The following is a 26,945-nucleotide window of genomic DNA, read 5'->3' on the forward strand; positions in this document are numbered from 1 at the left end:
AAAAAAAAAAAACAAGAATGTATTCTGAGCGAAAAGGAGTGAAAAGCCAAAAACTCCACGTTGACGCGTATTTGTTCAAACCTGTAGTTGTTGATTTAGTATAAAATTACATATATGTACATATGTATGCGTCGTATATAAAAACGTATTTATTTACATACACAGTCGGATAATGTACTCGTTGTTGTGTAAGGATCTTGTATTGTCCGCCGGAGAATTTGGAAACCTAAACAGCAGTTATAATAGAAATTTCCCATGTGAAATGTCAACAAATCCCTAGCAGTCGCATAATTAACTTGCACTTGTTGTTGTAATGCTAAATATAATGCTAAATTGAGCTAGGTGACGAAATATGTATGTATGTGGTTTAGCATTAAGTGAAAATAAGTATTAATTCAGAAAGTCGAGGAATTGATGGAATACTTGTGGCGTATATACTACTATATACAAATATATGTACATATGTATGTATGTAGGTAGATTAGCATGTGAAAGTGAAATAGAAAGCAGTGAAACCGAAAAGTGCCATTATTTTACATAAAAACAGTAGAAGAGAAGAGAGTATAGAAAATTTTACTAAATCAAAACTTTTAGCAAATGCTTTTAAAAAAAAAACATCTATATGTACATATGTACATCAAACGATGGAGGAACTCATACACTACAGATCACTAATTTGAGTTTTTAGGAGTATTTTTTATCGTAACTCTGGCTAAAATTGTGTCTAACTAAAAAAGCTATTTGAGCTATTTTTTAATACATACATGTACAAGTGTATATATAAAAATAGATTTAAACAAAAAAAAGATATTACAAAAATATTCATAAATACATACCCCTGCCTTTTGCATACACCTATATAATTACTTAAAAAAATATGTATCCTTTAAAATCTATTATAACTGCTTGTTTACGCTGTCATGAGTACAAATTTTTAGAGGTAGTACGGGCCACTAAACCTGATTTTTTCATGAAATTTACGTTTTTTCGCATTTATCTCGTAAATGACAAGAGCTATAGAAAAAATGTAAATGAGAAACTTGTAGGAAATTTTATTTCCTACAAAAAAGCTCATTAGCGCTTAATCGCTATCTTCAATACTGCTTGAGATATTTCAATTTTAAGTTTATGAAGTTTTAAATTTTTATCAAAAATCACGTAAAATTATAAAAAATATTCATCTTAAAAAAAAAGGTAATTAGTTAAAAAAGTAGTGATAAATAATAAAAGAATATGCCGCTGAGCTATAGAAATTTAAAAAAAAAATCAAAGTTCCCGTGTATTTTAAATGGAAAATCTTCACACGCCTTGGCCGAGTACTTAAAATTAATATTAAGGGCTCAAATTTTCAGGGAATTTTTTTTTGGGTATTTCCAACAAAATTTCACGATGGGACCGAAAAAAAAATAGTCGCAAAAAAAAAGCACCCTAATGTGCAATTTGGTGTCCCATAAAATATAGTTACTATTAAGAAATGGTTGAATAAACAATTGGGTATTTTTATTTGAAGTCCCCTGAGTTTTTCGATAGAAAAATATTGATTTTCAAAAATTCTATACCATTTCTACAAAAAATTGTTTTTTCCACCCATATAAATACACGGAAAATATTGAGCGCTTTGAGCGACCTCTAAATACATATGTTTTGATTTCAAAATAAAACATAAACAGGGGCATATTTTTCTCGGTATAGAAAAGTTCTAGGCGGTGAGAACATTCAAATTCCGACTTCACTTCTTTTTACCACCCTAATGCACATATTATATGCACTCTTCGTCATAACCTTGCGTTCCTTTCACGAATTTTGTCTTATGACTGCAATTGCCACAAAAAGAAAAACACGTCTACCACGAAACGGAAATTTAAGTTTGGGATATACGAGGGGAGGCTGAAAAAGTGTAAGCCTAAAGGGCTGTTTCTGTTACTTGAAAAAAGAAAAAACCTTTGCTTTTGCTCAAAATTTTCTTGAAGAAATAAATATATGCATGTGCATTTTGTTCTTGAGAGCTGCGAACAGATTTAAGAAATTTTGATAGAATAAAATGCATTTTGCGTTTTTCTTGAGAGCTGCAAATAGCACATAAGGTATTAAAGTAACTGAAAAAATTTATAAAAATTTTATTTTTCTATAGTATAATCTCCCTTCACTTCAATGCACTTCTTACATTTATAATAAAGGGCTTTGAACCCTGTAAAAAAATATTCTCCGCCTTTGTCTTCAAAGTGCTCGTCTACTGCCGCCATCTTCATTCCAACTTCACTCGAAAATTTTCGCCCTCGAAGGTTTTTCATCAAATCGCGGGGGGCCAGGTCTGGACTGTGTGGTGGGTGGTTGATTTCTTCAAATCCAGTCTCGTCCAGAGCGCGCCTTGCAACTCGCGCAGTGTGCACGGTCTTCAGGACTTATTTCGCCAGTTTGTCTCTCCGTTTCTCGACCACCACTTGTCGCACTTTTGGTCTCTGCCAGACTCCCCATACACTGTAAACATCTCTTCAAAATATTTCCGTCAGCGTTTTGTTCTTCTTTTTGAGGAATTTGTTGACAGCTCTGCTCTGTAGATGACTCAGACATGGTGATGTTTACGCTCAATTACTGAATGCGCAATGATTTTAATGACATGAAATTCGGTCTCTATACTACCAAGGATATTAGCAATTAGCGACACGCAGTTCAAGACATTAATGACACTTAAAGGTACTTAGGCTCAAAACTTTTCGACCTTCCCTCTTGCCTACAATATTTCAGTAGGTACTTAAACAAAATTAAGAAAATTTATTGTACTGGCCACAAGTTGGAAGTTTAAAAAATGTTGTTTTCGAAATTACATACATTAATACATGTACACAAACATTTATTCTTTTGCATAGATACTAGGAACTTTGTTTAAGTCCCTAAACTTTCAACTAAAACTACTTACACTAATAACAATTTGTAATTGCACAGAATTTTTTGTTGTAGTGAATATGTGTGATATGTTTTTTTCGTGAATCTTCTTAACACTTTGAAGTTTTGATGCCAGCTCTTCTAAAAAATACTTTAAGAGAGGCTAGAGCGCTTCTCTTAAAATTGTCTTCGTTTCAGAAGTCCTTGTACAAATGAAATAGAAAAAAATTTAAAAAAGCACTTTCAACCATGATAAAAACATAGCAAGGTATAACCGTTCTCTCAATTTGTCGGCCATGATTTTTTTTTGAAGTTTGCCAACATTTTAAAATCATATAAAAGTGAAAATAAAAAAATGAAATTGTTCGAAATTGTTGTTGCTTGAGATTGAAAATGAAAATGTGTGTGTGAGTTTGTGAGTAAATTTAAAAATTAAATTGTTTGGAAACGTCAAGAATTTTAAAAGTGACTCTCAGCGGTTCTACCTTACTATATTTTTATCATGCTTTCAACTACAAGCTGACATTGTAGACCCTGCTTAATGCATACACCCGTAAGAAACTTAATTATGGACCTTTTCAATGGTTGTTTTAATTTGTATTTATATATACATATATGCTTATAAGTTATAACATATTTTGGCACTCTTTTACGGCACAGTCACTTATACATAATATGTATGTATGTATGTACATCAGACCCTAGTAGGGTCACCCTACCAAAAAAGTTCGCAGTACACATTTGAGTCTAAAAAGTATTTTTGCAAGTCAATTACAAACAAAAATCATTTTTTTTTTTGCGGAACGTAGGGGTTCTCTTTTTACATTTTTCGTCAAAGAGAAAATTTTTGTGTACCAAAATTCATTGACCTAAAGTACTCCGTCCTAGTGCCTATCCACTAGACCTGAGTGACTTATCAATATTGAAAAATTTTAGGTGTCGAAAAATGTAAAAAGGCGACATCTTCGTTTGGCGACAAAAATTTCGCAATTGCCTTTCAAAAATACTTTACACTCAGGGATGTATGGCGACCTTTTTGTGTTGTTTGCTTGTAAGGTGTGGTACGGTCTAATGTACACGTATTTTTTTTTTGAATAAACTCTATTTTACTATGGCCTATTTAAAATATATGTTTCTGACTCGTTATACAAATACATTTCTTTCAATAGTTCTATGTTTGGCACCATTGTTTCGCTTATACATATAAATATAGGATCTTTTTACAACATTCACATATGTAGTTGAATTAATAAATATTTTATATTTAGCGTAAATTAAAATACTTTTGTATGCGCATAAACATAAATATTTACAAAATTTTTGTATAGTCTAACACCCAACTTGGAACATAAAAAGCATGCAAGCGCCACTGATAGCAATCATTGTGTGTGAAATACTGCGCACTACACCACTGCTGTTCGTACTCTTTGAGCTGCCACCAAAACTTGCCACCGCTATCATATTACCCGGCGCATCCGTGGTATCCAAATCATCTGCGGGAGAGAGAGGTTGATAGAGTGAAAAGTTATATGCGAAGAAGCTGTAGCTGATAGTTGTTATCAGCTACAAGCATATCTACTTACATAGATATGCAGATACATATATGGATGTATAGTGCTTATCATAACTATGCGACACCCACATATGGACAAGTTTTGAGTAATTAGTTTTTTTATTATTTAATTTCTATTATGTTCAAACGCTTTACAAAAATTAACCCTTAAGTATCTACTGTTGTTGGTCTATCAGACCATGACAAAATTGTTTGATCAAAATAAAGATTTTGCTTACGCGCCAAAAAATGTCATATGTGACCTGGTCTACGAAAAGGGAGCTTACGTGCGAAAGCTAGTTTTCTGTGAAAAAGCTGTTAAAAGTGAAAAGCATCTCATCTTCCATCCGAATCAACCAAAAAGTGAAAATTGATTTTTTGACACCTAAGCCCCCTTTCCGTAAACCAGGTCACATATTACGAATAGCTTTTACCGAGTCAGCAATGAGTTAATTCCGGTAGCGAGCAAACGTGTGCGGTGACAAGTGCGGTAGGAATCGCATTTTAATTACTTGCGAGTCCAACATCAGCATTGACGTACATAACTGTTTTTCGATTGTTTCTCCTATCAAACCATATCAGTACTTATATTTGTAATAATTTCTATAACTTCAAAGAAAATTTATAGTTAATTTTTAACATATTTATTTCTTGATTTTACAAGGTATGCGTAGGAAAAGACAAGAAAAATGCCTTACTAGTTTCTAGACATTGTGGAATTTGCCAGATATTTTATTTAATTTATTTTTTATTTTTATTTTGAAACAGTATATCTCGTTTTAAATAAAGGAATCAATTTTTTGCTACTTTGTTTTTTTTTTTTTTCTTAATATATGGTGTGAAAATATTGATAATACAATTTAAAATAAATTTGGGTGAATTCAAAAAAAAAAGTTGGAAGCTTTTATTTTTATGTAAAGTCAAAAGGGTAATAATTTCATTAAAAACAATTTTTAGTAAAACGATCTACATATATACTATATTACTTAACAATAAAATTTGTGTGGTCGTACAAACCAACATCAGTAGTTTAGAGTCTTTTTTAAGCACAGTAGTTAAGGGTTAAAAAACATTTAACAAATACCCAGTATGTTCAACGTTTTTTTTTAATGGAGAAAAATGCACAACGCGATAAGAAAAAATAAATAAAATTGCCAAAACTCAACGGTATTTTATAGCTACTTCAATCGTGCACTTTATTATACTACTAATATATACTAATCTGGTTAAGATCAGATCAGTGGATCATGAGATATATATACATATATATTAGACTGCATCACTCCCCATACAAAAAAAATCGCTACTATTTTTCCATTGGAATTATAAAATCTATTATATTTTAAGACGTCCACCAAAATATTTCGGAAAAATATTAAGATTTAAGTGAGCTGGACCGATTTGAAAATACCTCCAAAAATGGAGTTTTTTATGAATAAAAATAGTTTCTTAAAGATTTAAAAAAAAAAATCCCCTCAAATGACAAAACGGCTTAAGCTTAAAAAATTTGCAGAAAAATATTAAAAAAAAAATAAAAATTTTGAACGGAATCGTAATGATGAGATTTTTGATGCTGTTTTTTAACTTTTTTTTTAAAAACTTGAATAACTGAACCTAAACTCTTAGACTTAGGAGGTGTCATTAGAAAGGTATTTTCTCTACCTTTTTATTTCTTTGCTAATAAACTCATTCAAAGGATGAAAGTGAAAGGTAGGATTAAGGAACGTCATTCAGAGTTGAATTAAGATGTTTTGGTATTTAAAAAAAGATATTGGGACACGAATGACTTTTTTTTGGACAGAAATAAAAACAGTGTGAAAATACCTTTCAACTGAGATCCAATAAGTCTAAATCAGAATTAATCTTTGAAAAAAGTAAAAAACTGTATCAGAAATCTCATTCTTACGACTCCGTTTAAAAGATTTTTAAATATTTTTGTGCAGATTTTTTAAGCTTAATCTGTTTTGTCATCTGAGGGGACTTTTTTCAAAAAGTTCTTTAAGAAACTATTTTTATTCATAAAAAACTACATTTTGGGAGGTATTTTCAAATCGGTCCAGCTCACTTAAATCTTAATATTTTTCCGAAATATTTTGGTGGACGTCTTAATAAAATATAATAAATTTTGTAATCCCGTCGGAAAAACCGCAACTTTTTTTGGTGATGCAGTCCAATATAAATATATTTTTATTTCATATGAGAATTAAAGTCGTTTTTTTTGCTAAAAATTACTCGTTTTTGAAATTTTGTAAAAAGTTGAAATCTTGGATTTATATGTTTTTTGTTATATAATTAGCTATATTTTTGTAAAAAATTTGAATTAAATAATAAAAAATTAATAGCGAAGCTTGGCAATGTGTGGTTGTCGTATTATTGTGATAAGCACTATATATGCGTACCCACCTGCATCAACAATATCACCATCATTCTCATCATCATCTTTGATTACGAAATCATGTTGTGCGGAAAATGCCGACCAACCAATTGTATTTTTCGCTCTCATACGCACGTGCCAGCTTCCCGGAGTGAGTTCCATTTCATGAGTCACCTTCCAAATGCTACTATCCGCATGACGGTGTGTATGCACCACAGATACCTTGCTCCATGTGTATGACTATATGTAGTATGTAGTAGAATGAAAATATATGTACTATGTATAAAAATGCAGTTATAAAAAAAAACGATCCAACCACATTGTAGTTGCGTAAATATGTAAATAGCGATAAAGTTTAAGTCTTCCTCAAATATCTCAGCTGGCGATTACGAATAAGTAGATATCGCACAGCGCGACTCGGAAGTGGCGCAATCAAGTAAATGGTTGAATAGTTGGGTTGGTGGTAACGGGTGATTTTTTTGAGGTTAGGATTTTCATGCATTAGTATTTGACAGATCACGTGGGATTTCAGACATGGTGTCAAAGAGAAAGATGCTCAGTATGCTTTGACATTTCATCATGAATAGACTTACTAACGAGCAACGCTTGCAAATCATTGAATTTTATTACCAAAATCAGTGTTCGGTTCGAAATGTGTTTCGCAAACCCAATTGCTGCGAACGGCGACGAATCGACATTTCACGGTCTTCAGCAACACTCTCAGAAACAGACGCAATATTCTCTTCTGTACGCACTGTACGCATTCGTGTGGTTGGTTTAATGTCCAATAAAGTAAACTGAGTGCGAAACTTGGTCACAATCGCATTAATTGTTTGCTCACTTGGTCGATTATGTAGACCATAAATCGGACGTAAAGCGAACCGAACACTGATTTTGGTAATAAAATTCAATGATTTGCAAGCGTTGCTCGTTAGTAAGTCTATTCATGATGAAATGTCAAAGCATACTGAGCATCTTTCTCTTTGACACCATGTCTGAAATCCCACGTGATCTGTCAAATACTAATGCATGAAAATCCTAACCTCAAAAAAATCACCCGTTAGATGCTTCAAGTGCATTTACATAATCGAGAAAAATGTGCGCGGTTAGATATAGAAATATGTTGTATATATGTATGTAGAAGTATATATGAGACTACCTGTAGGCGACAGCGTTTAAGAAAATTATACTTAATATTTAATATTGCAAAAATTAAAATTTGTAAATCAATTAAATTAATAGGTTAGTTGGGTCTGGGTTCTTTGATGGCGGATAGCAGTTGGGTATCTATCTTCCTCAATACATATCGTCGCCTGGGTAAAAGATTGTCGTAAGCGTCATACGTACGTGCGTAACATACGACAATCTTTTACCCAGGCGACGATATGTGATGAAAATTGCAAGTGACACTTTTCCCCTGGAATTCCAAGGAAAATCGCCAACCAAATAAGCTACTAGTTTCCTAAAGCCAATGAATCGGAGGTTTTTTCTAAACATAACACTTATTGACAAGAACAGCATCCCCCGCTAAACTGGGCATAAGACATCGAAGTTTTTTTTGCTTAATTATCCAAAGTAACCAATTAACCGGTGCTCTCTAAATTTAGCAATAAATTTGTTGGCCGAGTTTTTAATTAAACAGGCGAGTAATCGTTTAAGCAAGGAATCATAGATACCGTAGCGCGCAGGTACTTGTTTAGTTTAATTAGGAAGATGAAACTTTTGTTTCACAAACCATTTGAGAACTGCAATAAAGCAATAGATTTGTAGACAGCTTGCAGCACAATTTTTGTGTTATTCTTTCCTGTTTTTATTAACGTTCTTTACTTGCATAATTAATTATATTTTACATATATCTGCTTTTCTAGATATATTTTCGGCACCGAACACCGAATTGTTCAGTTGAGTCACGACAACAAATTGAGAGCAGTTCAGAAGTGTGATATGAAGCAATCAAAAGTTCATAGCAATTAGTTCCAGAAAGCGTCCAAAAATTTTATGAAAGCTATCCAAAGCTTACAAAGCGGTGCCAGCTGATATCAAAAAAAAAAGGTTTACTAAAGCAACCAATTTCAGGTATGTTAATACAGCCATATTAAGCGAAATTTTTATAAATTCCATAGGGGTGATCTTCACCTCTAAGTTCAATACTTTGGTGGTATAGTGTCGCGAAAATCGTTCATGTCTCGGAACGCAAGAACTGTGATGGATTTATAAAAAAAAAATATTGTGAATTTTTTAGTTGTCCTATAGTTTTTCATGGCTCATTAAGTGCTACCGTTGTTGTTGTTGTTGTTGTTGTAATAGCATAAAAATTCCCCCAACAGTGTTAGGGCATGTTGCTGAAGCTTCTGTAGTCGTGATATCAGCGGAAGGCAAACAAAATCGCTGACGTATGAAGACATGATTCAGAAAAGGAGTGGAAGAGCATAAACTAAACAATATTTTAGGCAGAAATTTTCACACTTACAAGAGGCCTGAATTCAAATAAAAAGAAAAAAAATTGCACTTAAATTGTTTTTGTGAAATTGGTTATTAGACTATTGGGGTCATACCTCCCTTTCTTTCCGCAAGTTTATTATAATATCATTAACCGTTTCTCAGTACTTACACCCGCTAGCTTGTAATCCAATATCGCCTCAGAAAGCGGTTGTATGCTACGCACTAACCAGTGTATCACTGCTGTTCTACCATTGATCTCCATATCCTCTAGCTGTGGATGCTCTGGTTCATAAAGGATATGCACTTTTGTCTCATCGTATCCAATTGTGTTCTATAATTTTTTATTTAATTTTTTTTTTAATTAAAATAATTGCCACATCCACATTTAATTTACTTCACATCTTTCATACCTGCACTCGACACGTATACTCGCCCAGATCATTGGTGCGCACATTCATCACCGTTAAGATCGAGCGATTGCGTCCTTTATGCGTCACCTGATTGAAGGCGTATTTTCTTGACTTCTCCAGCGTTTTATCATTTCGCAGCCACTTCGCTTCAGCAGCTGGATTTGCAGCATAATCACAATACAATTCAGCATCGCCACCTTGCTCCGCATTGACATAATGCCGATAAGTGGAAACTTTGGGCGCATAAACAACATCAACAATGATCATGGCATGCGGTGGCTCTTGCGAACGATCATCGGCTAAACACTGATAGATGCCGCCATGTATGGTGTCCACATTGTCAATGTAGAGTTGTTCGCCCAAGACGCGCTCCACCACGGTTTCGGCGCGCTTGCCCTTTTCGTGTGAGTAATAATAAACAAAGAAGTGAGCTTGAAAATTGTACGAGTACTTATGTGTATGTATGTATGTATGTATATGCTAATATTGCACTTACATCTATAAACCACTTGATTTGCACATTTTCCAGTGAATAGTACTTGCATTCGCAATGATGTGGCTCGCCTTGACGAAATACCAAGCTGCGGTTAGTCACTTCTTGTCCATCGCAGAATATCATCAAACTTTCGTCGACCTCCAACAGCGCATGCATGCGCACCCTTTCGGGCAATACTTCGCAATAGTAATCGCCTGCATCCTTAACTGTGACATTCTTAATGATCAGCGAGTTATTCTTCAGCACATCCACATTGGGGTACATAACGAATTGTCCTGTCGCGATTACAATTTTATCTTTGTACCACATAATCACATTGTTAGCTGTTCGAAGTAAATAGTAAATAGTTTAGCAGTTAGTATTAGGGACTCTTATGAGGATGTCAGCTCCCAGTTCCACTTACCTTGTATATTCTGTACCGCACAATCGATCAGCAAGCTTTGGGCTGGTTGTGTGTAGATTTCCACTTCCGGTTCTACAAAGTAGGGTTGTTGTGCTCTCAGCTCTGCTGGTTTCATATCTGCAGCCTCCCCGTCTGTCACCTCATCTTCGTAATCGTCACCTTCCTCGCCGCCGCCGTCGTCATTTTCATCCGCGTCCGCATCATCTTCGTAGTAGTAGTCATCTCTTGCGTAATCGGTATCGCCGTCGGTTGTCGCCGCAGCCTCAGCAGACGCTGCTGAAATAAAAATAAAATAATAAATAACAGTATTTAAGATTTCCATTTACACTTTTTTCTGCGCAAGTTAAGTGATTTGTGAAAAAGTAAATGGCATGAATTATTCATTCAATTAGCACTTAGTTCAATCACCTGCATAGTCTGTGAGAGCTAGGAAAATGTGCAAAATAAGTGATGTTTGACAAATCGCCGAAATTGAAGTGTTATTTGAATGTTAGAAACTCATTTCTGAGTCTAGTTGGCCTTTCAGAACGTGGACCGATTAATAAATAACTGGAAAATTTCCGAAAAACGTATGTGCATATACCGTGGTGAGGAAATACTTAGAGTAGCTTCAAGACTTAAATTCGCGGCGCTTTTTTAGCGTTCTCCTGGCTCCCACACGTCAACACTTCTTAACGACCTGCGCTATACTGAATCATAGAGCATAAGCAATGGATTTCTTTATGAGCTTTTAAGCTAATATGGATAAAGCCTTATGCCATAAAAATAGGTCAACGAGGTCCGTATTAAGTTTCCAGTAGCAATTTTTTTTTTTAATTCCTTCAGTTTCTACAAAATTTGTTCCCCCCAACATTCTCTGTTTCTGGCAAAGTAATATTTATTCATAAAAATAAGTGTAATTTCCCGTCGGGTTTTAAGCCTAAGGCCCTGTTTCTGTGACGAAAAACCGCCATTTCAATTGACATATTTGAAGGTTGATAAAAAATGTTATTGGTGCTCCATTGCCGTGCTAGACTATAATACATATTTTTATAGCAGCTATTTCGGAGATCACCCATCTCCTCATCAGACTTCTTTTTTCTAGACTACTGAAGTCATTTTAGGGGTTACCTTAAAGAAGGCGCACTAGAAAATGTCGATAAAATCCTTGGAATGAATGATATTGGACACATACGTTGGTGGAGGCAATAGGATTCTCTATTGAGGAGATACATTACATATTAGACACATACATACATAAATATTTGGATATGAGAAAATAATGGGACCCGCGATTGCTCACGCCCGCCCATAAACGCAACTGCTTGTCTAAAACTTCGTTTGGTCTCCAACGGCGGGGAGAGGTCTTTCTTAATTTAGATGGAGGTAAAGTTGTGCGCAACAGCACTCTACACGGCCGTGTTAGTTATGAAGGAATCCCAAACTTCAGTGTTTCGCACGGAAATAATCAATAGAACCGCAACTATGTAGCAGGGTCTACCTTGTGGATTGAGCAAATTCCAATCCTCGTGCGCGTATTCATTAGACCAAATGTTGCTAACAGCTGCCGCCTCCAAGGGTATTGTTGTTTTTAAGCCGTATTATTGTAGTTCGCGCTTCGTCTTGGTCGAGTGGAAGTGCGTGAGCTTCGTTTCTACAACACATTGCTCTACTTTGCTAAGCCATTTAATTTTCATTCATTGGCGCTCGTATGTTGTATTTATGTTAATGAATTTGTGTTACAACCTACTCTAATAGAATATTTTGTGAAATTGCCCATAGTAAATCCAATAATGGCTCGTAAGCCCATATATCGATTATTTATAATATAGTAAATCAATAATTCACGCCTAATATGTAGGTGTAAATTAAAGACTAGTAAATAAGTAAGTAATGAGTCGTAGCGATAGTCTCGAAAATCAGTGAACATATTTTGATGATCTCATTAATTTGCGACTGATGTTTTTTATTATTACTTTTTATGTCTTAATGTATTTGTTTAGTTTTAAAAATCACATGTTGATGATAAAAGGACACCATGTGTTTTTTTATTAATCCAATTGTGCCAATGTTGTACATTTCTTTGCACATTTGTGGGTGTATTATTTGTAAACAAATCACTTTGTCGCTCCCGCGCATCGACAGATTGATCGTTTGGAGTTCGTCCAATCAACCGCTGCAGCACAAATATTTCACTGTCTGTCCCTTGGTAATTGTAAATTTTGTATCGTTTATGTGCGCAAAGGGAATTCTGCACATGTTTCAATGAATTTGTTTTACAAAATATTCGGTTTATTTATTATTTTTTTTTTATGTTGGCATTTTCCCATTTTGTTTTCTGCAATGGCTCTACTATTTTTAGCAGTCTATGTCATGAAATTCAAGCATGCGATATTTTATTATCGTATTATCGTATATTTACTAAATGGAGAAATGAACTTGTGCGCATACATAGCTTTATACATACAGTTGCGGTCAAAATAATAGCACTGAAATTCAGAATGGTGTTGCTTGCCACTTATGTTTATTTATTTATTTTTAATCATTTTCGATTAAATTATAGTTCGATTTATAACAGCAACCACATAAATAAAAGTTAAAAAGCTTGCGCAAAGTTCACAAAAATTAATAAACTTAAAAAAAAAATCATTAGAATTTCAGACTTATTATCTAGAATTGTTGGAAATTTTTCGAGTGTAAATTTCAAATCGCTGAAGTTTTCTGTTGATTTTTTAGAATTTTTTGCCGTTTTGGTTCGCTGATTTTTTTAAACGAAAACTTCACTTTATTTCATTTCTGTAGGTATTTTTTTCTCTACAAATTTTTAGGATCTTTTTAGAAATATTGTTTTGCCATTTTATGCTCACAAGCCTACTTAAAAAAAAAAAAAAGAACTAAATGCATTTCTGGAGTTTTTAAATCCAAATTTTACACTATAATGGGCTTCAATGGCAAAATTTTCATAAATTTTTTGCACCATCCATCCCCACAGATTCTCGATGGGACTAGCATGAGGTGAGCAAGCAAATCAGTCTGTGACAATTATGTTATTTCAATGTAAGCAAAATTTTGTTGACCTGCTCGTAATAATTTTCGACTTATCCTACTGCATTATGCAGCTTTGTTGCAGATAGTTGCCGTTTTAAGATTTCCCCGACTTTTGTTGATACTCCGCTCGAATTAACCACTGGAAAACGTTCCCAAGAAACCAATGATCTTCCACTAAAACAACGGTTGCGGATGCATCTTGGGCTCTCCAATATCTTAAACAGGTTAAACATTTTACATCATAAAATCTTCGCTGAAGAACCTCCTTAGCGTTCGTCGCATTACCGTCGCGAGGGGCCTTAAATGGTGTCAGGGTACAAAATCACAGTGTGCCTCCACGTACTAAAAGGGAAGCCTGATATTGCAACTTCCAGTCATATTTCTTAATAATCCAAGCTGGAGTGTTGATGTACTGCGCGCATTTTTTCCATAGAAAGTATGTTCGCCAATTTTTTTCATATAAAGAGAATTAGCAACATCTTCAAAAAAAAAAAAAACGAATTGCTAAAAATCAACAGTAAGCCCTAACTACTTCAAATTGGCACTTTAGTATACCAAAATTTTGCTTAAAATTCTGATTGAAAAGTTTGAATGAATTTCCAAACAAACAAAAAATTTGAACCACTCTAATGTATGTACATATCGATGTTCTAATCTCGAGAGGACAATCGGCCCTATCGCGAATTTCACGTGAACAAATATTCCCAAGAATTATAAAGTAACACAAAAACATAATTTCCCAATATATTTCCGTTTTGTAGATATGTAAAATTATGGGAAAGATTTATTCACATGAAATTGGCGATAGGGATGAATGTTTTTTGTTCCAAAGGTTATTTACCTCAAGTACCACGTTCTTGAACTTACCCATCAGATCTCAGTTCTTATCATCCTAACGTACCACCCTAATGTCAGTAAATTGAAACTCATCAAAACTCAATAAACGTTTGCCAAGGAAGTATTGCAATTATTCTAGTAGAACTATTAAAAAAAAAATGATTGTCAAATTCCTAGGTTCCGCCAAAACAAAAATAAAAAATTCTTGTCTCGAAATTCATTGGCTTCTTATCGCCATAACGTACCACCCTAATTTCAGTAAATTAAAGCTCACCAAAAACCATTGAAACATTTGCTAAGGAAGTATTTCAATTATTCTAGACCTATTAAAAAAAAAAAAAACAATATTGCCGAATGTCTAGGTTCCGCCAAAACAAAAATAAAAAATCGAAGTTGTATTAAAAAAAATATTTTTGGAGCACAGCATTGGATGTACGGCAAGCTTTTTTTTGCTTGTAAGGTGGTAAAGTCTAAAATAATGAATTTTAGGGCTTTATATATACATACGCGTACTTTCGGTTGCCTGTGGGCAAAATATTGCTATCTTATCTTATCATATCAAACTAAGGTATTTGTTGTAGCAACGAATCATAAGTATTCACAAAAAATTGTGCACATGCGTGCGCATATACTAGGTATGTACGAGTATGTGATATGAACATTTCTATACATATACATATGTATGTACATACATCAGGCTGGGTCAAATTGTTCGGACGAAAATTTTTCGACGCATCGCATAGTATTTCCTGTTTCTATAGAAAATTCTAAGAGAAAATGTAAAAGAAACTATTGGTCGGAAGTGAGTTTCTTGCCTGCGCATTTTTAAAAGAAAAATTTACTTTTTATCAAGATTTTATTTTTTTCGTTCTATGCCGGTTTTACAAAGTGTTCACCTTTTTATTATAACTAATGGATACAATATGCCTATATTTTAGTTTATAACAATTTAATTGATTTACCATATTTACCAATCCAAAATCTGTGTCAAAATTATAAACGCACCACATATTGACAAGTTCTAACAATCTATTTTGTTGTCATTTAATTATAGTAAAAATGTAAAGCTTTTTAAATGGATTTTTTAGAAAGATTTTGAATATACAGTTTCGTGGTTCATTCAATTTTATTAAAATAAAGTACTAGTAGCTAAGACTTACCGTCGATATTTGGCATTTTTTTGTTGAAAAAAAAAAAATAAATAATAAAAAATCGTCTTTGTATGCAAGAGAAACCGACAGCAAAAAATGGCAAAAATTAACGGTGAAGTCCTAGATGTCTTCTTTTCGAGTTTTTTTTGTGTTAAAAAAATCGTTACTTTTTACTTTTATCGTGAAAATGTAATTTTTTCATTTAAAAATTGGCCAGGCTCGAAACTCATTTCCAACCTATGGTTTCTTCTATACTTTTTATTAGAATTTATTTATAGATTTATTAAAATGAAAATCTACCCAGCCTAATGTACATACATATTGTATATACAATTGTGAGTATTTTAACTGCACCAAAGCTGACAATAATAAATTGTATATCTCAACAGCAAAATCACGTAATTCCACATTCCAGATGTGAAAAATGTAAGCATACGATTATGAAAATTATTTTCTCTCTTGATTGAACTGAACTGCTATTAACTACACAACTCTGTCATAAACGTGCTTGAAAATTATACTTACATATATATTTTTTTTATAAAATTAGTTAGTTTATTTTAAAAAATTATCAAGTCAGCAATGCTTGGCAAGTAGTAAACTATTTTTCTATCTGCTATTCTGCTGACATCACAACTTAATTTTAGGCTGCGAAAAATGGGCGAATTAATTGTAAAAATATTGCTCATCACCAACGCAAAAAAAAAAATTAATAATTACGAGATAACCAAGCCGAATTGATAATGGTGCTTATATAAGCTTTATAAATCTTATCTACCTCATTTTCGTGACCATGAGACGAGTTAAGATAAATTTAACAAATAATAAATAAAAAATAAATTTTTAAACCTTTCAAATCTTTCAATTTTTGCACAATTTAATTTTGTTGTATCCAAATTGTTTCCTTTACTTAAAAGATTTAAGCCGGCGGATTTCTTTTGTATATCTACATAACTTAAAATTTATAAATTTGTATAGATGCCTTCTGAAGAGCCTAGGTGAGGGCTCTGCAGCAAGCAGGTGTCTGTTGGGGAGCCCACGACTGTGGCACCCTACTAGGAACTGCTTACATAGCATTGTGTTATGCTCCGTAACGGGAAGCATTTGGGCCTCGTCATGTAGATGGTGCTATGGCGACGGCAGAAGGCATCTCGTGGCGGTCCGCAGTGTCGTGTTTGGGCAGGCGCTGCATAGTTTCGAACCGACTGACCTTGTATGTTGCCAACAACGTTTCTTTGTCTTTGCCCTAGGTGCTGCTAGACTTGAGGACCTTGTTCCGGCTCTGTACTCGACAGTTGCGGTTATATGCGCCGAGAAAGAGGGCAGACTGTTGAAGGTTATTCCGAGGATTTTCGGGTTATTCACGGTCGGGATTTGTTCGTCAGCGACCTGAGTTTCCAGCTGTGGTCTGACGCCTTTCGTCCAGATGGGGAAAATGGTTGCCGAGGATTTCGAGGGGAAGGGGGGTTTGCCTCCTTGCAGGGAAGAAGAGGGAAAGTTCGGAGAGATAGCCGTTTACTTTCGAGCACAAGTCATCAATTCCATAAGAAATAATGGATACCCTCTGTGGTGGCTGAGGGAGCTTTGAGATATCGTAATTAAACAGAAGCGCGGAAAGGACTGTCACTCCAGCATCACTTCCCAAAACCTCTTAGGGGAGTTTGTATACTGTTACAACAACAACAACAACAGCAACCCGCTTTTAATTTTCCTTGGTTTGCTGGTTTTATCTCGAATGTCGAATGGGTCCATTAAGCGATGTGGTTAAGCACAACTGTTTCGACGGTGTCGTACCAAAGTAAAAGCTATTCTACGCAGCAGAATGGCTGTTATTTCGATGTTTAATTTGTTGAGCCATAACTTAAACGAAAATGGAATAGCAAAATGAAAGTGGAATAGAAAATAACAGAGTACTCCAGATAATCGTTTCGGTCTCGCAAACAAAGCGCTGGTCATCGATTTATAGAAATAATTTTGGAAAGGGGGTAACGGTCCACTTCGAAAACAAGGCGCAGGCCATCGATTTATATAAATAGTTGAATAGTTACAGAACTTATGAGATTAGTGGCATTTGGCGTTTGGTTAAGAAAAATCGTGGTTTGGGTAGTTTTTTTTTGCATCTAAAAATTAACTACAAGTTTTTTTACGTTAAAAAAATAATTTTGGTTTTGTTAGTGATCGAAAAAGGTAGTACGTTCACAATGAAATGAAAAAGTTTAGGAGGTTTTTACTGGCTCTGAAATGAATAGCAACCTATGCAGAGTAAATGAATTGGGCAACTCGAGAGGTTTTTTGGTCTTTTTTTGAAAATCGTTTCACTATATATATTTTTTTTTTTTCACTTAAAAGGTTATATTATAAGCCCACATTTGAACTGATAATATGTACTTTGAGTTACAGAAATTTCATGAAAAGCGATTTTGAGATTAGAGGTAGATATTTTTATATTTTTTTTTTTTAATGGGCATCGGCTAGCAAAGTAAATACACAAATACAATGTTCCAATTTCAGTATATTTTAGTATTTGCTATCCAATTTTTTAAATACAGCTGCATTAAGCACTTAGTAAAAGTAATATTCAATAGCACTGCAAATATTATTCAGCAGGTGTTATCGCAAATCGAAAATATCAGATAATTCCATACTTACCAGGGCTGTATTGCAGGCAAAGAGTTGTAATAAATATAGCTAGGATGAGTGAGTTGCTTTTCATTTTTTAGCACTTTCGATCGTTTTATGTGAAGCGACGGGTTTTTTTTTGTTAGTTTTTACTTTTTAACTAATGTTATTTTAAACTAATGCTGCTTTTAAATAAAATTTTCACTTTTGATATTTTATTTACATTTGTATTATGGTTACCCTAAAACTTAGTTTTTCAATTTTTTTTAAGTACATACATATGTATTTTTAGATTTAATAAGTATTTTTTGCAATATTTTCTTGCCACCAATGTCCCGAAACTAGCAAATTACATTTAGTGATATACGCGCTATTTGCATGTTTGTTTATTTTCTTTACTTAATTTATCTGTTTCCAAAATCTTCATATAGCCCGCTTTTATGATTCAGAAAATATAAACAGTCGTTTGATTTATAAATAGTTTTGGGAAAGTCTGCCAGACGTAACTGCATTGCATTATTTCAATTCGCAGCATGTCAAATTTTCATGCATATGTACGTATGTATGTAAGTTTGTAGATGCATACGATGTACTAAATACCAGTACATTCATACAGACATTATCCAAAGCAAGCAACAAATATTGTATTGTACACAAATTTCTCGCACTAAAATAAAATTCACACTTGTTTTGCAGTCAAATAAAACAAAAAACTAAAACAACAGCGCCACATTTAACTTCACATACAGACACACATACATATGTATGTTTGCAATTTAGTACAAGTAAATTTACAATGCTATTTGAATTCGATTTCATTTAGAAAACAAGATTTTGTGTATTGTATTTTTATTGCACACACTGGCGCCCTTTGTTCAACGCAGCTTTTTTTGATGGCAACAAATTCTCGCAAACTTTTTTTACTTCCGTCAATTGCACTTGATTGCATATCATTTATTTACTTATCAGTATTGACTTGGCAGCTTATTGCTCTTTTTTTGTGTTAACAAAACTAATTAAAAATACAACAACAGTTGCTATAAACAAAAAAGAGCTAAGTAAATAAACCATATACTGTGTTCGATTGTTGATTGTTTGTGCGCCCGGCAAGACTTAACCGCGCTACTAATTGCTAAGCGATATTAGCCATATAATGGTTGTGCACCTTACCGCGTTTATGAATGGACTGAAGCATGAAAACCAACGCAGCCGGTTGGTGTACATGCTTTCAGCAACTTGCTGTTATTACAGCTTTATCGCACATTTCGCTTTGTCGTTGGTAGGGTGCGATGAAGTGGCCCAGCGCGTCCCACTCGCACCTTGCCGGCGCTTAGTCATGACGCGAATGACAGCACGAAATGTACCATATAAAAAAAAAACAAAAAAAAAAACAAAGTGGGAGTGCGCGAGCTGTGCCCGTATTTAAAAGGGCGCCACGGTATTACGGTTCGGCGATTAAGGTGTGTTGTAGGTGATTTTTCTGGTTTGGGTTTTAATTTGTTTCGTAATTTTATTTCATCACGCCATATACGCCGAAAATAATTTAAATTATTCAAAATTATTTTAAAATGTACCCACATGCTAAATATAAGTATGCATGTTTTGTATGCTCTTTCCTTGAGTTATTTTAAATCTCATATTATTGCAAATTCAAAGTATGCAATAAAAATAGCTAAACTAATTTCACATTTTTTATTTTAAATAATAGACTTAATACAAACTGAACAGTGAAGAAATACATCTGACCGGCAACAGTTTAAGTGCGCCCGGCTTAGATCTCATCATCATCGAGACCCGCATCTTCTGGGGGGAAATCGCCCACCTCTACAGCATTTGGCAGCACAAAACCACCATAGTTTGGTGCGCAACTAAAGTAACTCTTACCCTCAATACTGCAAATAAGTACAAGTTATATAAAAAATAAAATTTCGAATTGTCAAGTACATGAACGTATGTTTGTACATACCTTCCATTATTTTTGCCTAGTGGCTCATCGTACTCCACGCCAATAAATATGCCTTTCTTGCCATCGATTGGTCCCTTGTATCTTATTGTGCCTCTTCTCAATGGATTACCTGGCACTGTTACCTGGACATTTTAAAAGGAATCAGTTAAATGAAATTTATTATTCAGTGCATTAGCACTCTACCTGACATCGCGCCCCAATGGTACACAAGTCGGCGCGTTCTTGGTCCAGCTGTTTCTGTCGTTGCAATTTTTCCTCCTGCTGACGCGCTTCTTCCTCATTATACTTGCCCATGCGATTCTTCTTAAGAAAATTTCGCACTGTATCCGGTTTGGTTTCGTATTGTTCATTGGTCAATTCGAATTTCTCCACATCTGTTATCCAGTTGAAGTTATCAATTACATGTATGCGCATACCCGTTTCTATTGGCAATGCGCCCAGCAAGGTGGCGTCGTCATGCAGTTTTGTGACCAACCGTTCACCATTATACAACTCCAGTTGCATAGTAGCTGCATTGCCGCCTGTGATGATTTCCAATTTGCACTTTTCGGAAGAGAAATTTTTAACAAATGATTCACAGCAATTATGTGGGTGTAAGCAAAATCTAAATTGCTACAAAACATACCTTCAGTTGTCCCACCGAAAGGCTTTTAGCAAATTTCAGGTCCAATGCGATGCCATTATTTTTAGAATTGGATATGTTGACCTTGACAAAATCCTCACCACTATTAATCTGCAAAGGCTCCATGTCCGAAAATGAATCCGACGAAACCCAAAAAAACTAGCTTAATTGAATGAAATCAGACTTGAGTTCGTTTTTGTTTATTTTTCTGGTGACAGCTATAGAGAATTCCGGCGACAAATTTGTTCTAATTGACGGCGGCATGTCGCGCATGTCAAAAATTGAACGCAGTCGACAAGGCAGTATATTGGCGCTGGTAGTGCAGTGTCTGATATGTGCAAATACCAAGTTTCAGATATAGGTAACACTACGCTGCGCCAACACAAATATATGAAAAGCGCAAAAGCCTAACACCAAGAAACACATTAGACACACACAATTCGTTTTAGTTCTTTAAAAATTACACGTATTTGTTTTTGTTTATGAGTGGTGTGAACGCCAGAAACTTACCCAACAAGCAAAATAAACTTAAAAAAAGTTTTTTTTAAGTTTTCAATTATAAACATTAAGCTTACAAAACATTGATTTTTTGTTTATAAAACGCTTGAAAGTAAGCGTAATATAATCGAAAAGGAACATTGGTTATAAGCGTAGAAATATAAACTTGTAATAAATGTTCAAAAGAGAGCTTTGTATAAGCGTAAAAGTGTAAACTTATAATAAAGGTTCAAAAAAGTTTTTTATAAGCGTATCAATATAAACTTACTAAAAATTTTCAAAAGAAAGCTTTTTATAAACATTTTTATAACCCTTTATTTAAAGATATTTCATTAAAAACTCATACATAGATTGCTTAACATCTAGAAACTAAACGAAATGCGAATTTTCGGCGGACTCATCTACAGTCGCGAAAATATAAATAGGGAATAGACATTTTAGCATACAAATTCACAATAACACATACAAATCAAGCATAAAATAGTTAATGATTACATCTTGTTGCGTGCTTTCAATTACTTGCGGTTATTGGCAAATTGGAAAAGCGACATCGATGCAGCTATATATTCCGCTTCATCGCCGCCATTCTCATTGATGAACTTTTCTGAAAAAAATTTAATACATTTTTAATTGAATGTTAAACTAAGAAAGGATAAGGGGAACTCATCATTTGAAGACTCGAATGCTCCACCGATTAGCGCAGCGGGTCCTGGATTGGATTTTTTTTTACCACATCGGTTTTATTTAATTTTTTCTTTTAATAATATATTTTAAAAAACGTAAACACGTCACTTACGATTGAAAAAATTTTATATTTACTACTTCATGTCGTTGGCATTTACATTTCATTTATAAGTTTAAGTTATTTATAAACATTCGCACTCAAAACTTATTAAAGGTTTATTTAAAAAAACTTTTAATAAGCTTAATATTAAAAATGCTTATTTAACGCTTATTATAGCAAACTTAATTTAAGTTATTTTTAAAAACGTTTACTGAAATGCTTGTTGGGTATGAACCTTGGCAAATTTAAAGCTTTTACTTAAATAAAAGCGTCAGTTTTGCCTGGCTATCAAATAATTCTCATGCAGGTACAATTTGTATGAAGCATATCGAAACAACGCGGCGTCAACGCTGAGCAGTTGGAAAATCTGATTTTGATAGGACGTTAGGTTTTGAAGTTGGCTGCAGAAAACGGCGAAACTGTCATTTTCGTTGTACACACAAAAAAACCCTTGCTTATTGTTGGTGTTATATCTGCCGTTGACGTAGCGTGACGCTTTTGTTTACGTATGGTACTTCGGCGTTAACGCTAGGCGTCTGAAAACGCTCTACCAACGCTTTTTTTTAGGTACGGCAGTTAGAAGCAGAGGATACTGGTTTTAACAAAGTGTTGGATCCCACACTTTTTCCTAATGACAGCAATATTTTTTACAACAGTTTCTTTGTTCTCCTGAAAAGTACCGATTTTCACATTCGATAGTTTGACAAGGTAGCGACGATATGTATGTTGTACGTGTTCGCAAGCAATGATTTTTCTCTACATATTGGCTGCGTATCTTTATACATTCCGGATAATCCCATTTCACAGCCGGAATAAAAAGAATGCGTTTGAAATATATGTTAACATATCATCAGGAACGTTCTAAAGAATAAGTAAACAAAAAATTGTATCCAAACGTTCAGAATGAATAAAGAAATGCAGTCATTATAAATTCAAATAACTGAAAAATTTATCGATTAATGCTTCTATCGTGCGCATCTCTATGTAGTCGGCAGGTTTTGACAATTGTAATCCGACTTCGTTTTTGGCGCCGAATTGAGATACACGCTTCGTTTCGACTTTCCGGACTGAAAACTATTTGACAAACTTATTAAATTTAAACAAAGCAAATTTTTCCACACCTATATTCGCAATACACGTGTATAAGTATAATATATTCATTTTCTCGTTAACAAGTCATTTTTCGCTGAACTAGTTGGTCCTTGTTTTTCCTGACTGCCTTCCTCCCGATGGAGGTTAGGTTTCGTGAGTTAAAAAAGCGACTAAATTCTAAAGGAAAAAGCAATGTTGGAAGTGGAAAACGTCCTTGTACAAAAGAATTGGTAAACCTTAAGGCTTTGATGGATGCGACGGGGGAATCGCGCGATTCCGAAGTGGATTTGTCTGAAAGCTCTCTTGGAGCTTCAAACATTAATCCGAGGCACGTGCTACTGACCAAAGTTGAAAAGCCGTCGTTACTGTATGAGACGAATGACCAGGTAAAGTACATTGTATTTTTGGAAGTGTTGCCTGATGAAAGGGGCATAAGGAAAAGAGTTTTTTCAAACTTATTTTTCATGGAACTGATAGATGATCTCTCTCTGGTTGGGTTAGCTGACCTCAGGGCGCTTGGCAACGGGCGGGCTAAATTGACTTTTGATACTGCAACTGATGCAAATAATTTTATTACAAAAAACGATTTCAAACCCAGAAATTTATTGGCTTACATTCCAAAATCTTTGACTGAAAAATATGGTATAATAAGAAAAATACCACTAAAATACTCCGATGAGTATATACTTGAAAATATTGAAAGTGATTTGGCGATTGTATCAGTAAGTAGACTTAATAGGAGAGAAGGTAGCGAACTAAAACCTACGACTTCAGTGAAAATTGCTTTCAAGGGTAATAAAATTCCAAAACACGTAAAATTATGTAAATGCATTTGTGAAGTCGACTATTTTGTGCCTGCTGTCAAGCAATGTAAAAAATGCGGGCGGTTGGGACATATAGCAGCGTTTTGTAAAGCCAAAGAGGCAAGGTGTTTACAGTGTGGCACTATTCCGCGCTGTGACCCGGCCTGTGGTCAAACTAAATGCTTGCTGTGTGGTGCCTTAAACCATACCGCAGAAGTACGTTCTTGTCCGGTCCGCGTTAATCGTCAAGATGTACAAAAAATTATGACCATTGAAAATATATCTTTTTTTGAATACAAGGAAAAGTATGGTTATGAAACCCGTTTTTCTCTACTCGATAATTATGACGAGGAATTCCCTAGCATCAGCAAGGAGAATAGTATAGATACAGTCAGAGATACACAAAGCGAAGTCAATAGACTTTTAACAAAGTCGAGGTATAACAAAATGGTTAAGGAAGGCAATAAAAAGATGGTAAATCCTGTACAAAAAGAAAGGGTAATTCACAAAGAAAAGAAGGATAACCCGGATCCCAAAACACGAGGTATATGTCTAGTCAACACTCAAAGAGTAACAGAACTTGAAAAAATTATCAATGACCTAGTCAAAATGTGTGCTCATCTTTGCGAATTTGCAATGGAGCCAACATCTATCGAAATGTTCAATAATTTCAAAGCGAAATATAACCTTAACGAATGTAATGATGGGAGATGGGGGGATGGCTACAAGAAGACATTATTGTGAATGAGATTTCTACAATTTAACATACAGAGTTATAAAACAAATAAATATAATCTTGAATATTTCATAAATAACAATGATATTGATTTTGTGCTTCTATCTGAAATTTTTACATTTAGTGAGAACGATTTTAACCTAAAATTGCTTAATTATAATCTTGTGCACAGGTTTAGACAAGGCAGATTTGGTGGTGTTGCTATTGCCATTAAAAAACCGATACGATTTAAAAAGATACAGCTTCAAACAAACCATGAAATACTGGCCATTCGTACTACCAATTTAAATCCAAATATTAACATTATCTCTGTATATTTTCATCCCAGTATGTCACTTGCCGATTTCACGAATGCGTGTAAACTAATGTTCGATTTTGCAAATATGAATAAGAATACCATTATTGGTGGCGATTTCAATGCCCGCTGCTCTGTTTTCGGTGACACGGTATCTCTGCCGAAAGGAACAATGTTAAGCAATATGTTGTCTGCTACTAACCTCAGATGTCTAAATAACCACAAACATACGTACTATCAATCGCTGCAAAACAATGAGTCACACAGCAGTGTTCTTGATTTAACATTTTCAAATTTTGGAGTTGATGGCTTCACCTGGGATATATCCTCTGTATATCTAGGTAAGAGTCACCATCTTCCAATCATCTTTCAACTTCAGGGTCTGTTAGCGCCTCAGTTCATACAGTTTAGATCCAACAAGAAATTAAATGAATCGATTGCAGAGCTTTGTCTCTCTTCGTCAATCAACGAGATAACTGAGTCGTTTAAATCAGCCATTTTCAATTCCACTGTAGAGATTCCCTCAGAAAGAGGTTGGACGCCCAAATCGTGGTGGAACGATTCCCTTTCCGTGTTGTTTAGAAGGATGAAAGCAGCAAGGGCAAAGTTAACTAGATATTGTAACCATGATAAAAACATAGCAAGGTATAACCGTTCTCTCAATTTGTCGGCCATGATTTTTTTTTGAAGTTTGCCAACATTTTAAAATCATATAAAAGTGAAAATAAAAAATTGAAATTGTTCGAAATTGTTGTTGCTTGAGATAGAAAATGAAAATGTGTGTGTGAGTTTGTGAGTAAATTTAAAAATTAAATTGTTTGGAAACGTCAAGAATTTTAAAAGTGACTCTCAGCGGTTCTACCTTACTATATTTTTATCATGATTGTAACCAAACAAATTATAATACTTATAAAGAGACTGTGAAAATTTGGAATGAAGCTAGAAACAAAGCGAAAAGGGAATCTAGACAAGAACACCTTAACGAAATTAGTAAAAGCACCTCCAGTAAAGAGTTTTGGGCTTCAGTTAGATCTCATAAAGCATTGGTTAACAACCCTGTCACTCGCAATAGTTGGGAAAATTCCAAAAATCTAGAATATCTACTGTTTTTACAAAATCAAATACCGCCTGACATTCAGACCTTCAATTTTGTCCCTATGTTTAGTCAAAATACCGTACCATTTGAACTTGAAGAGCTAGATGATGTACTAGCAAAAAAAACGAAAGCGTCGGCAGCTGGATTTGACGGGGTCAAATATAGCATGATTAGAGCTCTCTCGCGAACAAACTTGAAAAATCTTAATGAAGCTTTAAACTCTTGTTGGGTGAACAATCGGGTTCTCGAGGAGTGGCGCAGGATAAGAATAGTACCAATACCAAAAAAGGGAGTTGATTTAAGTTGCATTGAAAATTACAGACCAATATCTCTACTTTCAGTTTTCATCAAATTAATCAATCTCATGTTAAAGAACAGATTAGAGAACATTGTTAATGAGATGAATATTATTCCAGCTAGAAGCTATGCATATCGGAAGAGTAGATCCGGGGCAATGTGCATTAATGAGTTGGGCTACATGATCGCAAGACAAAAGAGCCGGGGTTGTAAAGTTGTATTAATGTCACTTGATATATCAAAAGCCTACGATTGTGTGAATCTAAGTAAGTTGAGCCATACGTTTGATCGTTATAACATACCAGCTGAGATGTCTTCATGGATCTTGAATTTTTTTCATAGGCGTGTACTGACTCTAGGGTCAGAATCGCTGACTGTGACGGGTGGAATTCCACAAGGTTCTTGCCTCAGTCCGATAATTTTTAACATATATACTGCGCCCTTGCACATGTTAGAAGATGAAAAAACAGCAATCTTTCAATATATCAATAATGGATCCTGTGGTATAGCAGCATACTTACCATCAAAAATGTATCGTACATTTATAAAATTAATGACCCTT

The 26,945-nt window shown here is 34.4% G+C and overlaps 2 protein-coding genes across 3 annotated transcripts; both read right to left on the minus strand.

The window, feature by feature from the left end:
- Positions 1–3,403: 3,403 nt before the first annotated feature.
- LOC108358313 (neural cell adhesion molecule 2) lies at positions 3,404–18,379 on the minus strand. 2 transcript variants are annotated; one of them, XM_017609577.1, is made up of 7 exons: positions 18,225–18,379; positions 10,561–10,833; positions 10,158–10,480; positions 9,662–10,057; positions 9,421–9,582; positions 6,839–7,049; positions 3,404–4,376 (listed from the first exon to the last, which is right to left on the minus strand). In XM_017609577.1, the coding sequence occupies exons 1-7, from the start codon at positions 18,286–18,288 to the stop codon at positions 4,213–4,215; spliced, it is 1,593 nt and encodes a 530-aa protein (XP_017465066.1). In that variant the 5' UTR covers positions 18,289–18,379; the 3' UTR covers positions 3,404–4,212. The 2 variants fall into 2 exon arrangements, with proteins under 2 accessions (XP_017465066.1, XP_017465064.1); XM_017609575.1 differs by having other exon boundaries at positions 10,561–10,836.
- Positions 18,380–18,610: 231 nt separating this feature from the next.
- Tbcb (tubulin-binding cofactor B) lies at positions 18,611–21,035 on the minus strand. Its single transcript, XM_017609584.1, has 4 exons — positions 20,786–21,035; positions 20,344–20,703; positions 20,161–20,282; positions 18,611–20,086 (listed from the first exon to the last, which is right to left on the minus strand). Exons 1-4 carry the CDS (start codon positions 20,906–20,908, stop codon positions 19,966–19,968), a joined length of 726 nt encoding a protein of 241 aa, XP_017465073.1. The 5' UTR covers positions 20,909–21,035; the 3' UTR covers positions 18,611–19,965.
- Positions 21,036–26,945: the final 5,910 nt, after the last annotated feature.

Source organism: Rhagoletis zephyria, unplaced genomic scaffold, assembly GCF_001687245.7.
Source record: "Rhagoletis zephyria isolate East Lansing unplaced genomic scaffold, Rhagoletis_zephyria_1.1 Rzeph_scaffold_00235, whole genome shotgun sequence".
Classification (NCBI taxonomy): Eukaryota; Metazoa; Arthropoda; class Insecta; order Diptera; family Tephritidae; genus Rhagoletis; species Rhagoletis zephyria.

What these genes read in the sequence shown, in the direction of transcription:
- Tbcb (XM_017609584.1), bottom strand. Translation starts at nt 20,908, where the DNA reads ATGGAGCCTTTGCAGATTAATAGTGGTGAGGATTTTGTCAAGGTCAAC. An exon ending in TTTCGGTGGGACAACTGAAG is followed by an intron (nt 20,704 to 20,785) that starts GTATGTTTTGTA and finishes TCTTCCGAAAAG; the next exon opens with TGCAAATTGGAAATCATCAC. An exon ending in CTAGGCAAAAATAATGGAAG is followed by an intron (nt 20,087 to 20,160) that starts GTATGTACAAAC and finishes ACTTATTTGCAG; the next exon opens with TATTGAGGGTAAGAGTTACT.
- LOC108358313 (XM_017609575.1), bottom strand. Translation starts at nt 18,288, where the DNA reads ATGAAAAGCAACTCACTCATCCTAGCTATATTTATTACAACTCTTTGC. An exon ending in TGCGGTACAGAATATACAAG is followed by an intron (nt 10,481 to 10,560) that starts GTAAGTGGAACT and finishes TACTTCGAACAG; the next exon opens with CTAACAATGTGATTATGTGG. An exon ending in AGTATACGTGTCGAGTGCAG is followed by an intron (nt 9,583 to 9,661) that starts GTATGAAAGATG and finishes AAAAAATTATAG; the next exon opens with AACACAATTGGATACGATGA.